Source organism: Danio aesculapii, chromosome 24 (genome assembly GCF_903798145.1).
Source record: "Danio aesculapii chromosome 24, fDanAes4.1, whole genome shotgun sequence".
NCBI classification, from domain to species: Eukaryota; Metazoa; Chordata; class Actinopteri; order Cypriniformes; family Danionidae; genus Danio; species Danio aesculapii.
Genome location: NC_079458.1, coordinates 20,482,490 through 20,498,369, shown reverse-complemented (window position 1 = coordinate 20,498,369; position 15,880 = coordinate 20,482,490). Strand labels below are relative to the sequence as shown.

The window sequence follows — 15,880 nt, the reverse complement described above, 5'->3', positions numbered from 1 at the left end:
ATAATGCACATTATTATGTTGAACACTATGTCTCGTTTCTGTCTTTTTGCAGTCATCTTCCCTCTACAAGTCATAATTCTACTGAGTTTGATGATCCCGCTTTAATCCAGAACATTGAGAAGAACCATGTAAGAGATAGATTGTTGTTTTCTGTTCTTCTTTGCATGCTAAAGCACAGACTGTTGTGTATTAAGGATTCTAATGATAAAACTCTCCTTTTTGTGTGTGTCCGTAGCCCACATCACCGCAGATTTGTGAGTTTTTGACCATGATGGCTGTTTGTCATACTGTTGTTCCTGAGCGAGAAGATAACCAAATTATCTACCAAGCTTCCTCACCAGGTACCACAGGCTTCTTGGTTTCTAGATACACTCAGAAAGTGACTTTTGCTGCTTGTTCAAACTTCTTATTTAAAATGAGTTGAAACAACACGATTCTTATGTTTTTTTGGGGACAACTTAATTGTTTTATGTTCAATCTACTAAAACTTCTAAAAACAGTTCATTTAACTTAAGCAATTTGTGTTGGCACAACATCAAGGATGTGTGTGGAACCCTGCATTGTTTTACAGTGTATTTGAAGCTGCTCCTTCAGTTTGATTTAGTATTTAATGGATAAAGTGGTTTTCATTTAATAAAATATGTAATAATAAATTAACAAACATCATTATTGGGGCATCATGGTGACGCAGTGAGTAGCAACCTTCTTGCTTGCACTCACAGCAAAAAGGTTGCTGTTTCGAGCCCTGGATGGGTCATTTAGCATTTCTGTGTGGAGTTTGCATGTTCTCCCTGTGTTCGCGTGGATTTCCTCCGGGTGTTCCAGTTTCCCTCACAGTCCAAAGGCATGCGCTATAGGTGAATTGAATAAACTAAAATAGTCCGTAGTGTATGTGTGTGAATGAAAGAGTGTATGGGTGTTTCCCAGTGATGGGTTGCGACTGGAAGGGCATCCACTGCGTAAAACATATGCTGGATAAGTTGTCGGTTCGTTCTGCTGTGGCGACCCCTGATTAATAAAGGGACTAAGCCGAAAATGAATGAATGAATGAACATCATTTTTATAGTAAATGTATGTTATGGTAAACTTATTCTGATGTTGCATTCACACCAAACACAGATGAAGCGTCAAGCGCAAGTGATTTACATGTTAAGTCAATGCAATGACGCGAATAGAGATCCTGCGGTGTAATTTGTGTGAATGAAGCAGCATGAATTGAGCATTTTGCAAATTTGACGTGCTTAACGTCTGAAGTGCGTGATTCGCTCGAGTTGAAAGATCTGATCTTTAGCAGATATTCATTCTGCATTAACCAATCAGGGAAAGGTTTTTGTTTTTTTGAGAGTAAGAGTGTTTTTACTGGTGGTTTGTCAAGCCCACTCACCTGTGTGAAGCACACTTCATAAATGCTCACTGTTTTTTGTTCAATGTTGTTGTTTTTAACTACACATCCATATTTAATTGATTTTTTCTATTACATCCATAGTAGGAAGTCAATAGCTGTTTTTAAGCATTTTCAGTAGAGATTTTTTTGTGTTCAATAGTAAAACACAACTGAAACAGGTTTGGAACAAGCGGAGGATAAGTAAATGATGACAGACGTTTATATTTCGGGTGAACTATCCCTTTAGAACGCTGTATTCTCCATGCCAAGACCGTAGGTGGCGATAAAGAAACACTCTGAATCTTCACACATACAGTATGGTCCTGTAGTCCACCATGGCAGGGCTATAGTAGGGCGTGATTATGAAGTAGCACCTGCAGTTGGTGTCCTGAAGGGAAATCCTCCTGCAGACACCAAACAACAGCCAATCAAACTGGGCTCGGTTCAGTCAGAAGCACCGCTGAAAGCCTCCATCATCCAGCTATTGTTTCTGGAGGAGTTGATGAACTCACAGAGCTGGTGCTCCTGAAAGGATCTAGTGGACTCAGACACGGCGCCGAACGAAGCGACGCTGCTTTTCAGTCTTCCTAAAGCACATAAAGCACAGCTACTCTCTCAGTAAAATCCATGTTAGCCATTTAGCAACAAAACTAGAGTCACTGGGCAGACAGAAGCCCCGCATCTCTGTGTCTGTTGTGAAGCGAAATTGACGTACGAATGAAACGAATTTGACACGTAAACATTTTGAGTTTACTCTCATCTGTTTACACGTGAACAGCGCAAGCCGTGTCTGGTGTGAACACAGCATTAGTCAGGGGTGGAAAAATATCTTGTTAATTTAGGAAGGTAAAAAGAAAGAAACAAATTGCATTAGATTTGATATAGTTGTGAAAAAGTTTGAAAAAGTTTAATACAGATTTAAATAAAGCAGTTTTATATTTTACAACTGGGTGGTTGCTAGGGTATTCTGTCGAAGGTACTAGGTAGTTGCTAGGTTTTTGTCGTGTGTTGCTATGCAATTGCTAGCGTAATGTGGGTGGCTGTGAAGAGGTTGCTACAATGCTGCTAAGTGGTTACTAGGGTGTTCTGTGTGGTTGCTGGGGTATTATGGATGGTTGATGGTTTGTTGCTATGCAACTGCTCGTTTTATGGATGGTTAAATTGCCAGGGTGTTGCTATGTGGTAGCTAGGTAGTTGATTGGGTTTTATATGTCATTGCTAGGGGTTTGCTGTGTGCTGCGATACAGTTTTTACAGTGTTGCTATTTTGTTGATGTTATGTGTTTAAATTGCTTTATAGCTGTTGCTCGTTGCTAGTATCCTCTTAAGCAGTTTCCTAGGTATTGTTTAAGGCCAGGGTGTTGCTAGGGTATTCTGGGTGATTGCTAGGTTTATATTTTACAACTAGGTGGTTTCTAAGGTGTTCCTGTGTGGTTGTTGAGTATTCTGTGTTAGTTACTAGGTAGTTGCCCGGTTGTTTTGTGGTTGCTAAGGTTTTTTGCCATGTGTGTTGCTGTGCACTTACTAGCGTAATGTGGGTAGTTGTGAGGAGGTTGTTAGAGTGTTGCTATGTGGTTACTTGGGTGTTCTGTGTGGTTCCTGATGGTATTTTGGATGGCTGATGGTATGTTTCTATGCAACTGCTCGAGTGTTATTGATGGTTGAATTGCTAGGGTGTTGCTATGTGGTGACTAGGTTGTTGATTGGGTTTTTTATGTGGTTGCTAGGGGTTTGCTGTGTCTTGTGAGACAGTTGCTAGGGTATTCTGGATGGTTGCTAGGTTCATATTTTGCAACTAGGTTTCTAAGGTGTCCCTGTGTGGTTGTTGAGTATTCTATGATAGTTACTAGGTAGTTGCTATTTTGTTGGTGTTATGTGGGGTTGCTTTATAGTTGTTGGGTGATGCTTGTATGTTATTGTATGCAGTTTCCTAGGTGTTGCTTATGGCTAGGGTGTTCTAGGTGGTTGCCAGGTTCCACGAGCATACTTAAAATTGGCCAAAAAGCATATATTCAATATCTTAGTAGACTTTTGTAAAATTATATGCAGTTCTTTTGAATGTTTTATTTATCAATTAATTGTACAAAATAATATCATGGTTTCAGCATGATATATTATTTAGCAGCTGTTTTAAACATTAAGAAAATATTTCTTCAGCACCAGTGTTAATTATGACAGCAAATTTTGATTTAGTTTTAGTTTTAGTCCTTTGACTAAAATTCATTTTAGTTTTAGTCTAGTTTTAGTCAACTAAATTTCATAAGATTTTACTCGAGATTTAGTTGACTAAAATATATTTGGTTTAATTTAAGTGTAATTTAATTCAATATTGTATACATTTATACAAAATATTCAAACTTATTAAAATGTGGAATATAGCTTTTCCATTGAAGACCATAAATTAAATATGCAGTGTTTATTTATATCATAAGTGTGTCATGCATCACACACTAAGATTAATTCTAATTGGATATTTTCCAGAAAACGTCCCTCAATCACATTCTTGTCTCATTTTTATTAGTCAACGAAAATGTCAGTGTATTTTTATTATAGTTTTCCTCATCATTGTTTAATTTTAATTTATTTTTCGTCTAGTTTCCGTCGGTATAAACTTGTTTGTCACGAAAATTGTGATGAAAATTTTTCATCAATGAAATTATCTCTGATCAGCAGTATTTCAAATATTTGAAAACAGTAAACCTGTGTAATAATATGATTTTTCTTGATGTGAAGGATTTGCTGTGCTTTTGATCAAATGAAGGCCTTGGCAACCTTTGACTAATGTTTCTATGATGGTGTGTTTTCAGATGAAGGAGCGCTGGTAAAAGGTGCCAAAAGTCTGGGCTTTGTTTTTACTGCACGAACGCCACATTCAGTCATCATAGATGCGGTTAGTGTGTGTGTTTTCTCACCATTAATTACGAACGCTTTGTATGTTTTCTCATTTAATGTCTATATTACTTGGGTTCATTTCTCAGAGGGGAAAAGAGCAGACATATGAGCTTCTTAATGTACTGGAGTTTTCCAGGTAGGGCGCAGCTGCCAGCTCTCACACCGTCACACATACATTTAAAAATAGCTCCGCTTTTTAACGCATATGTCTGTTTTTTGCAGCAATCGCAAACGGATGTCAGTGATTGTTAGAACACCTACAGGCAATCTTCGACTTTATTGCAAGGGAGCGGTGAGTGTTTCATAAACCACATAATTAGCGGAGAAATAGAGTTCATGGTAATGGCGAAACACTGCTTTCCATTAATTTTGGCAACTTTGATAAATGTAAGTAAAGAAAGGTGTGAAAAAATGTCTTTATTCTTTAACATTTTAATTTGTGCTCAAAATATTAACAAAAAAATGAAGATGAAACTATTTGTACTGCTGTAGGTCACATCAGATTGTAGTTTTGGAGACTTTCTGACCTTGAGAAGCAGCTAATTTTTACAATTCTCCAGCCGCAATTCTTTTTGACTGCTTGAATCCTCCTCCTGTCAGTGATAAAATCAGACACTCGTATGGTGGCTGAGAGAGATCAAACTGCACTGCAAGTTAAAGGGACAGTACAACCATAAATTAACATACTGTCATAGTTTACTCACCATATACTTGTTTAGATCCTGTTTGAGTTTCTTTTTTCAATTGAACACAAAAAAAAAAAATTGACTCTCATTGTATATATTTTTTAAAAATAAAGTCGATAGGCCCCAGTAACCAGCATTCTTTAAAATGCTTTCTTTTGTGTTCAGTAGAAAAAGAATAAACTCACAAATGTGCAAAAGCACATGAGCGAGAGTAAATGATGAGGTAACTTTAATTTTGGGTGAACTATCCCTTTACGAAAACACATTTCACACATATTCTCACAACACATGCAAATACAGAAATGCACTGCAAATAGTGCAGACTGCAGGGGAAACATGGCACATTTTTTGTGGAAATTGTGCTGTTTGCAATTGAGTTTTCTAAATGAGAACTCTCCAAACTCTCCAAAACTAAAATCAGAATCCACAGAATCCACCAACATCACAACAGATTGTCTGTATTGTCTGTTTCAAGAAAAAAGCCTCTGCTTTCAACCGAAAAACAAGCATTTTTAGTTAATTGCAGTGCCCTTATAAGTAAAACATATACTTTATATAGGCAAAAGTCATTTTAATGATGGAAGATGCCATTCATGTATTGCAGGACAATGTGATTTTTGAGCGCCTGAACGTGACGTCACAGTATAAGGAGCTGACCGTAGCTCATCTTGAGCAGTTCGCCACCGAAGGTGAAGCAGCTTGTCATTGTGAATTGTTACATCTTAGTTTAGTTGTTGCAATGATTATACATAGCGTTTTATTCTACAAAGAATTGTGGCAATGTATTTGTTTTGTAACCTGATTATGGAGTGATAAAAGAGATCCCCTTAATAAAAACCTTTGATACTTATATGTCAAAGATACTTGTCTTATATGTTGTGTATTATATTCAAATATATTTTAATATACATGTCAGTTATTTATTGTCAGTAGTAATTATTATTAAAATAATTATGTTTATAAATTGTATTTCTTTTAATTCGCTTAATAATATTCACTCAATTGTTCACATTAATAAACTCTATTATTAATATTATTAGTACACTTTATTATTATAAAATTATGTAATGAATCCATATATACTATGTACTGTCTATAAATCATGTACTTTTAAATATGTACAATGTATATAATAATATAAAACAAAGTAAATATTGATAAATTATAATCAATGTGCGCATATTTAAAATGATATGTGTATTCTTTTAATAATAGTATTTAATAATTTAAAATGTTATAATTAATTACAAATACAATTTTTTAATATTTTTATTTACATAATATTTTTCACTTGATTTAAAAATGCTACAAATTAGCACACATTTAGTGAAATAATTCTTTATTTGCATATTTAAATGATATTTGTGAAACTTTGGTGTCCCACATAATGTTTATAATTCTGTTTGCAATTGACACCGTTTACCTGCAGTGTTTTGACGTTCGATTGTTTTTTTGTGTGTGTGTTCAGGATTGAGGACACTGTGTTTTGCATATGTGGATCTTGAGGAGGGAGCCTATCAGGAATGGCTGAAGGAGTACAATCGTATCAGCACTGTGTTAAAGGACCGAGCGCAGAAACTGGAGGAGTGTTACGAACTCATAGAGAAGGTACGTAACATATGACATGTATGTCGTTGTAAGATGTCTGTTCATATCGAGAATGTGTTGAGTGCTTTTTAATACAGGTCTGGTTCATATAGATGGACATACATTTTTGGAAATGATGTTGCTTAATGGGTTTGTTCACACATTATAGTGAATAATTGATATTATAATATTATTTAATTTAATTAAATAAATAGTATTATATAATTATATGTAAATAACATATCATTATTATTTAATTTAATATCATTAGTCAACTTATATTATTGCTGTAGTGATGACGGTAATTGTATTGATCTCAGTGTGGTGGATATAAAATGGATGGAAATAACCTTCCCATAATAACAATCATTAATATTCTTACTGTAAAGTGAACAGAAGTGACAGGTGGTTTGTTTTTTGCAGTGTATATGACAAAACCATAGACTAAAAGATATGGACGTAGTATCCGTGGTGGGATATCAAACAAGGGCAAAGAAGGGGAGTGTTAGCAGAGCTATAGATGCCTGCTAGCATTTTGCTTAGACAGACTTTTCTTTGGGATAAATGCTTAATACTTCATTACCTGCGACTCGTTTGTGTTCTGAACCCATGTGCTTGGTTGTGTTCTACATCAATAAAGTGTTTAGACTTTTAAAATTATGCAGACTAAATATAACTTAATATGAACGAAACAGATGAGTTATATAAAAATTCACCCCCTTACAGTTGTCATGAATGGTAATATTAGCTACATGCACCAAAACCATCTTTCATATCAGCTGTAAAAATGGCCAATTTACCATGCAGTCAGAAATCATTTGGATTTCCTGGAGCCAGCCCCCAAAGGCGAGTGGATGAATTGCATTTTCAGTTACATCAGTATTGGCTTTACGATGGAGAGCGGGATGTTGCCGCTTGGACAACTCTTTCACTCAATTACTGGTTATGATAAAGCAAATGTCAGTTCGCTAATGTTTGATAGACATATTTTCATATATGTTATTATAAATATTAGTTATGTAATTAATAAATTATTTAAAATACTTCAGTTTATAAAATGTCTTTCAAATACGCTGATTAACCTATAAACTATTATTATAAAATGTTTTAATGTATACATTTATGCTGTATACTATCTATAAATTATATGTACTATTAAATATATACTTTCTATATTATCTATTTAAAAACAAAATGAAAAAATGAATTGTTTATAAATGTTATTTTAAAAAATGATGGTAATACTATTAATATTAGTATTTGCTAACTATAACATGTATAATTAACGTTTAATATTATTTATATTATTTTTGTACATTGTATATGTAAATCGCAATTTGTAAGCTTAATGAAATATGTCAATATATATACATAATAATTACTTGCACTTTATTTTAAACTATTAGATCATTTGTAAAAACAGATTCAAGTATCTCAAAAACACTGAATATTTCTTGTGTGCTTGTACTTCATAATTTATTAATTTTTTTGTACAGAAGAGCCTTTTATAAACATTGAACCATCTAAACAGAACATTTCATAGTGCACTGATAAAAACAGTAATATTTGTGCTCAGTAAATGCTTCAGTAAGCCTCTATCTGCAGTGCTCAGGCTGATCAACAGGTGGCGCTCTGACATTACATTTGACACCTGTGAACTGGTATTGTGCAGAAGGTGGTGCTCTGTTGTTCTCTCATTAACCGCTACAAGCCATAAAGCCAGTGCCTTCCTATCAGACCGGATTACACAGACCTGAGCCCCAGGACACAGACGCTGTTATATAGAGCAGTGAAACTCCAGTTTGTGTGTGTTTTCAGGGCTCTGGCCCAGATTAGTAGTCTGAGGAGGGGTTGCTTCACCACAGCGAGGATAATTACCTGCACCGGTCTGCCAAGAGCCCCATAAAACCAAAGTCAACAACACCGCTGTGTTACATCTGCATAAATACAGCAAAAAAACTCACAAATAACTCTCAAATATTCCACCTCATACACACACAGTCATTAGAATGGGACCATAAATTCATGTGAATGAGTGAAGATGGAGTGAGAAGGTGGGAACGATTCAATTGTTTTGTATTTTTTACATTTTTGTGTGGCTGTGTTAAGTTTATATTTATTATTGAGGTTTTTTCGAAACATGAACGATTACTCACATTCTGCAAATCTTGAAGAGCTTTTCAAAGAAATCACATTTAGGACTTTTTTGTTTGTAGAGATTATTGAAAAATAATTCAATCGTATCTACAGTCAAACTCGAAATTATTAATACCATTGGCAAATTCTAACTTAAAGTTTTGGACTTTTATTCAACCAACAAGTGTTTTTTGACCCGGAAACGACACCGGCTTCTCTTAAAAGACCATAAGATGATGTAAAAGAGTCCTCGTTCTGGGAAAAAAAGATATTTCTCAGCTTTATTTACATATGAACAAAAACTTTAAGTCAGAGTTTGCTTGGGGTGTGAATAATTTCAGCTTGACTGTATATACATGTACATAAATATCCACATATATAGCCATTCCACACCAATTCAACATATAATAACAATTAGCAACAAAAGCCGACTATGTTGTGTCCTTGTGTTGAACTAAAAGCTGCATATAAAAGACCACAGCCACTTGCAAGTTGACGTGTGTTCTTTGCACCTTCGTATACAGAAATAACTATTAGCAGGGATCATTCATTTTAATGTTAGCTTTAGTTTTAATCCTGCTTAAATGAACTTTTTTGTTTTGTTCAGTCAGGTTTCAGTAAACTAAATGGTTTACTAAATAATCTAAATATTTAGATCTACATGAAATCTAAATGTAAAATGTTTATTTTAAGAAGGTCACCTGTTCGTGTCTCGGCTGGGTCAGTTGGCATTTCTGTGTGGACTTTGCATGTTCTCATTGTGCTGGCATGGCTTTGCTCCGGGTGCTTCCCCCACTGTCCAAAGACATGCAGTTTAAGTCAATTGGGTACACAAATTCTAAACCATGTGCTTCAACTGTGGATTGGCAGTTCTTCTCTGATGTCAGTTTGACAGCTTGGGCGAAACATGCTTAGCCACACCCCTCCAACCATTAGCTTGCTGTGAGTGAAAGATGAGAGGAGGAGTTCAACAAGAAGGCCTCGCCCCTACTCAATATTTAGTTTCAGTTAGAAAATTTGCATAATACTGAAATAAAAATCAGCTTCCAATTCACAAGGACTTAAAAAATCTGAAGAATTTATTTATTGCTGTAATTTAATTTCTTTTATATGCTTTTGTATACAAAACACATGATTTTAGAATATAACAATTGCATAATAAATGGATAATAAAAAAATGCAAACGTGTACAGTAAACCAATAAAAACACAACAAACTAATGTCCAGATTCATTCAAACTCCAATTCAACTTAATATGGGGAAGTTACTGTATCATTTAGACTTTTAAAGTTTAAATGACAGGTTAATACTAAATTATTGATTTATTATTAATTAAATATTAGATTTAATAACATTTTAGTATTTTTTTTTTCCATCTCTTCTTCCATTTGTTCTACACACAGAACCTCCTGCTTTTGGGTGCCACTGCGATTGAAGACCGGCTGCAAGCAGGAGTCCCAGAAACCATCGCAACACTCATGAGAGCCGACATCAAGATCTGGGTTTTGACCGGAGACAAACAGGAGACGGCCATCAATATCGGTGTGTGTTGAACATACAGTAGATACATTCTTACAAGCCAAAGTTATGCATTTAAGTGAGACAACAGTTTTTTTTAGATTACATTTCCTAGAAGGATACTACTAGGAAATGTATCCATAACCGATTATTACATGATCGGGCTCTTGTGGATGGGATATCAGAGGATCATTCATGGCATGGATAAACGTATATAATAATAATAATAATAATAATAATAATAATAATAATAATAATAATAAGCATATATTCCTTTGCATTTATTTGGCATCAGTGGGAGAAGCTGCTGAAAAGCCTGTTGATCTGTTTTACTGGTTTTGGAAGTGTTTTGTGCAATTGTCGGTTGACAGAGAGACCAGCTAATCCACTTAAATCAGACAAGCAATCTACCTTAGGCTGGTTAAGCTGTTTTTTTTTTTTCAGCATTGATGACATGAAGACACACCTGTTCAAAAAACAGGTGTGTGAAACTGGTAAACTGAGCTTTTTGGTTATTTTATTTGCACATGCAAAAACAGCAAATATTTATCTCTTAAATATTTGTTATTGGCATACCTAAAGTCATTTTCCAACTTAAATATAATATAAATAAAATATGTATGACAAACTGACCATAATGCATCTTATGTATGTCTTAACTTTTTTTATGTTATTAAGTTAAATTAAAATTATAAATAAAAAAGACATTGCTTATTTGTATATGTAAACATAGTTTGTTTTATTTATATTTTACTATTCTATATTCTATTTATATATATTATTATATGGGTCAAAGACTAGACATATTGTTTTGGCATCCACATCATATTTAGTTTACAAAGAATATTTTTGTTAATACAAATCTTATATTAAGTACAGAGACTTTTGTCCTAATATAAGTCAAATCATATTTCTTTGTCATTCAGCATAACCATCTATGAAAATAGAAACTTTTTACTTATTCTGACCTGCACTTGTTAGAATATATAAATTTATGATCTTTCAAAATCATTTTAAAACTTCTTGCTAACAAATGTACTAAACTTAGTGGCCTAATGGCAAAGTACAAAGATTGAAGATGACTAGTTTAATTTAATTAATAGTTTAATATTGCATTAAATTAAACTTTAATGGGCGTCTTTTTCAAGTCGTTGTAAAAATGAAGGATCGATTCGTTTTTATATTGCTCTGAAAAGAAGAAAATGAAACCAGACACGTTTTAATGCAAATGGAGGATTTAATCTACACTCACCGGCCAATTTATTAGGTGTCCAACTGTTGGTTAACGCAAATTTCTAATCAGCCAATCACATGGCAGAAACACTATGCATTTAGGCATGTAGACATGGTCAAGATGATCTGCCACAAATCAAACCGAGCATCAGAATGGGGAAGAAAGGGGATTTAAGTGACTTTGAACATGGCATGGTTGATGGTGCCAGACGGGCTGGTCTGAGTATTTCAGAAACTGCTGATCTACTGGGATTTTCACTCACAACCATCTCTAGAAAAAGAGAAAATATCGGCAGTATCGGCGAGCGGCAGTTTTGTGGGCGCAGATGCCTTGTTGATGCCAGAGGTCAGAGGAGAATGGCCAGACTGGTTCCAGCTGAAAATTGGACAATAGAAGGAAAAATATGTTGCCTGATCTGATGAGTCTTAATTTCTGCTGCAACATTCGGATGGTACAGTAGGGTCAGAATTTGGTGTCAACAACATTAAAGCATGGATCCATCCTGCCTTGTATCAATGGTTCTGGCTGCTGGTGGTGGTGTAATGGTGTGGGGGATATTTTCTTGGCACCCATTAGTACCAATTGAGCATCGTGTCAATGCCACAGCCTACCTGAGTATTGTTGCTGACCATGTCCCTCCCTTTATGAACCACAGTGTACCCATCTTCTGATGGCTACTTCCATGTCATAAAGCGCAAATCATCTCAAACTGGTTTCTTGAACACGACAATGAGTTTACTGTACTCAAATGGCCTCCACAATTACCAGATCTCAATCCAATAGAGCCCCTTTGGTATGTGGTGGAACGGGAGATTCGCATCATGGATGTGCAGCCGACAAATCTGCAGCAACTGCGTGATGCTGTCATGTCAATAAGGACCAAAATCTCTGAGGAATATTTCCAGTCTGAATCTATGCTACGAAGCATTAAGGCAGTTCTGAATGCAAAAAGGGGCCCAACCCGATACTAGCGAGGTGTACCTAATAAAGTGGCCGATGAGTTTATATTACACTTTTATTGTTTTTGGCCAACACGCATACATGCATTTACTACCATGAGCAATGAACAACGCTTGTACAGCATTAATTAAACATAGTTCAACACTTACTAATGCATTATTAAAATTAAACACTTGCATCAGTTAATGCACCGTGAGTTAACATGAACTAACAATGAACAACTGTATTTTCATTACCAAACCTGAATGAATACTTTAATAAATGTATTGCAGTTTGTTCGTGTCACCAAATGCATGAATTAACTTTAACTACATGAGTCATATTGTAGTGTTACCATCTTAACTTAAATCACGACAGCTGTTTTAAAGTAGCTTGACAGGGACACGCATTTGAGGCGATACACTATCAAACAGACACTGATTGAAAACACACAAGCTTGACTCCCAGATTAATGGGACGGTCAGATAGGCAGTCAGTCAGTCAGACGGGCGCTGCAGACAGACAGCTCCAAATAAATTGGGTGAGAGCAGAGATAAAGCAGCAGACAGCAGACAAGCGTTAGTGGGTAATGACAGATATACAAAGAGGTTAAGTTGTTGTTGGGGTGTGTATGTGTGCTTTTACTGAAACCCTCCTCTGTGTTTCAGGTTACTCCTGCAGGCTGGTTTCACATGGCATGTCCCTCATCATAGTCAATGAAGATTCCCTGGATGTGAGTACATATTGTGTTTTTTATATATGTGTGTGAGACAGAGAGGACACTGGGTGTGGATGGGTGAGGAAAGTGTGTGTCCATATTTTTTTTGTTCTGGTACAGGTGAAGGTAATTAAGGTGTCTGGTGTCATCATCGAGAACATGATGAAAGGCATGATGGATCGCATGAACACACATATGGGCTGAACACACACTCGTTATGACATATAGAAGCACATGAGAAAATGATGAATTGCTCATTCAGGCCATTTTTCAGTTGAACTAATGTCTCTGGGTCGTTTGTGGAATTGTTTGAGGAGACTTTCAAAGTATGTTTATTCATTATTTTTCCTTCGGCTTAGTCCCTTATTTATCAGGGGTTGCCACAGCACAATGAACCGCCAACTTATCCAGCATATGTTTTACACAACGTATACCCTTACAGCCACAACCCAGTACTGGGAAACACACTCTCACATTCACACACACACACACACACACACACGTACACTAATTTAGTTCATCCAGTTCACTTATACTGCATGTCTTTGGATTGTGGGGGAAATCGGAGCTCTCGGAGGAAACCCATACGAACACGGGGAGAACATGCAAACTCCACACAGAAATGCCAACTGGTCCAGTCATGAACCGAACCAGCGACCTTCATGCTGTGAGGCGACAGTGCTAACCACTGAGCCACCGTGTTTATTTGATGTATGTTTTTTGATGTTTATGCATGTACAGGTGATACATTATTTTTATAATTATTTTTAAAGATATATCTTGCCCAATGTTGTCCAGTGAAAGAATAACATTATTATTAAACTAATGTTAATATTAAAAGGCTATGAAAACATATATGGCCCGTTTCCACTGAGAGATACTGTATGGTATGGTTTGGTCCGGGTCACCTTTATCAAGCTTGCGTTTCCACTGCCAAATGGGTACCCTTTTGGTGGGTGTGGTGTACGACAGAAAGTTTCAGACGACATCATTTTTACTTAGGGAAATGTCACAGTAAAGCTGTACAGGTCATTCACATATCATATGAGAAGCACTTTTCACAAAACAGAGGGTTTACACACATAAATAATGTGTATAAATGTTCATTACTAACCTTTCTATGAACATAATTTGATTATAACTGCAGATCAATGAAATAGCCTACTGTAAAGTCTGCGATTATATAAAATAAAAAAATGTATGCAACATATATGAACACATACAGACCCTTTACTTATATGTTACCAATTACAGAAAAACTACACACAACATACATTTAATCCTTGTTTGGGTTCAAAAACAACACAAAATATAGCCCACAGTCAGAGCAAACCTCTCATATGTGTCTTTAATCTTCACCAGCACATGTGACCTCTTGTTAGAGAGTAATTCCATCATTCTCAGTTTATAATAGTCCAAAAGATGAGGATAGTAGTTAAACATGGCAGTTCGTTCATCTTTTAGGTTGCTGAAAGAATCATTTGCTCCTTTGTTTTTTCGGGCTTCTTCATGCACACGTTATTAATATGAGCTCAAGGAGGTCGTTATTTCAAATATAGACGCACGGCGAGCTCTCTGGAGAAAGTGAAACCGCTCGCGCTTTTAGACGGGCTTGTACAACAACAGGACACAGCAGATTTTGTTTTTTTGGGCTTTGTGGCTGTTCATCAAGATGATGACAAGGTTTGTTTGAGCTCAGGTCGACTATGGCTTGTTATTATATGTATATATTACGGTGTAATGTCTCAGCTGTGTATTAAAAATGGCACTTCTTTTGTTTTCATTCTCCTGCTTCTGCGAGTGACATATCTCTGTAAACCAATACCATTCAGGTGCGTGTCTAGCTCCGCCTTATGGTACCCTTTGGGCCTGTTGGTACCCTTTGCAAAGGGTGACCAAAAAGTGGTACGGTACTGTTCGCTTTTAGGGACCCTTTGACAGTGAAAACGGCCATAAAATCGTACCGTACCGAACCGTACCGTATCGCTCAGTGGAAACAGGCCAAAAAAGCGAACCATACTGTACCACTTTTTGGCTACTTTTTGCAAAGGGTAACTAGCACGGCAAAAGAGTACCTAAAGGCGGAGCAAGACGTGCAGCTGAACGCTATTGGTCTACAGAGATGCGTCACTCGCTCGTGCACAAGCCAGAATGAAAACAAAGGAATCGCCATGTTTTAAATACACAGTCGAGACATTACACTGTAATAATAAAAACATATAGACAAATTACCAACCTACGTCACACGGCTCCCCGGTTGCAAAAAGAGACCGGTTGGAATGGCAACATATCGTGTTGTGCAGTCGGATGCCAAATTCCTTATCTTTTACGATACACCACACTGCTTTAATGCCACCTGCAGTTGTCTTTGGCTAAAAGAGAGCTGAATGAAGTGATGGTCTAATTAAAAATGCTGGACTCTGCAGTTCTCATTTCATATAAGGTAAGTTCACACGATGCTGAATCATACACATTGCTCATTTTTGATTGCAGCAATGATTTCAGCAAAAACAGTTACATATGGTTAATTAAACTGCGGACACTGAATGCTAAGAATGAAACGTGAAAGTGTAAGTTATTAAGGTAAAGTTGGCTTTATATTCACACATTCATTCAGTGACAACTTGTGACACAGTCCCTATATTGTTTATCACGGCACTTTGAATATTCGGTCTGAAATAACCTGCAAGTGTGACTTGAAAACAACATTAACACTGTTTGTTTGACTGTGAACAATGTTGTACTTTGATAGTCATTGGCTGCTAACATGATTTTGCTATTTAGAAA

At 36.0% G+C, this 15,880-nt stretch overlaps 1 protein-coding gene across 7 annotated transcripts in view; it reads left to right on the top strand.

Moving 5' to 3' along the window:
* Positions 1–15,880, top strand: part of atp8a2 (ATPase phospholipid transporting 8A2) — a 135,768-nt gene that overhangs the window by 52,388 nt on the left and 67,500 nt on the right. For all 7 annotated transcript variants that reach the window (XM_056451197.1, XM_056451201.1, XM_056451199.1 and 4 more), the window contains 9 exons: positions 53–128; positions 236–341; positions 4,191–4,273; positions 4,362–4,411; positions 4,498–4,567; positions 5,566–5,650; positions 6,430–6,569; positions 10,088–10,226; positions 13,044–13,108. In XM_056451197.1, coding sequence (XP_056307172.1) covers positions 53–128; positions 236–341; positions 4,191–4,273; positions 4,362–4,411; positions 4,498–4,567; positions 5,566–5,650; positions 6,430–6,569; positions 10,088–10,226; positions 13,044–13,108 — 814 coding nt within the window. The remainder of the gene's footprint in view (positions 1–52; positions 129–235; positions 342–4,190; positions 4,274–4,361; positions 4,412–4,497; positions 4,568–5,565; positions 5,651–6,429; positions 6,570–10,087; positions 10,227–13,043; positions 13,109–15,880) is intronic.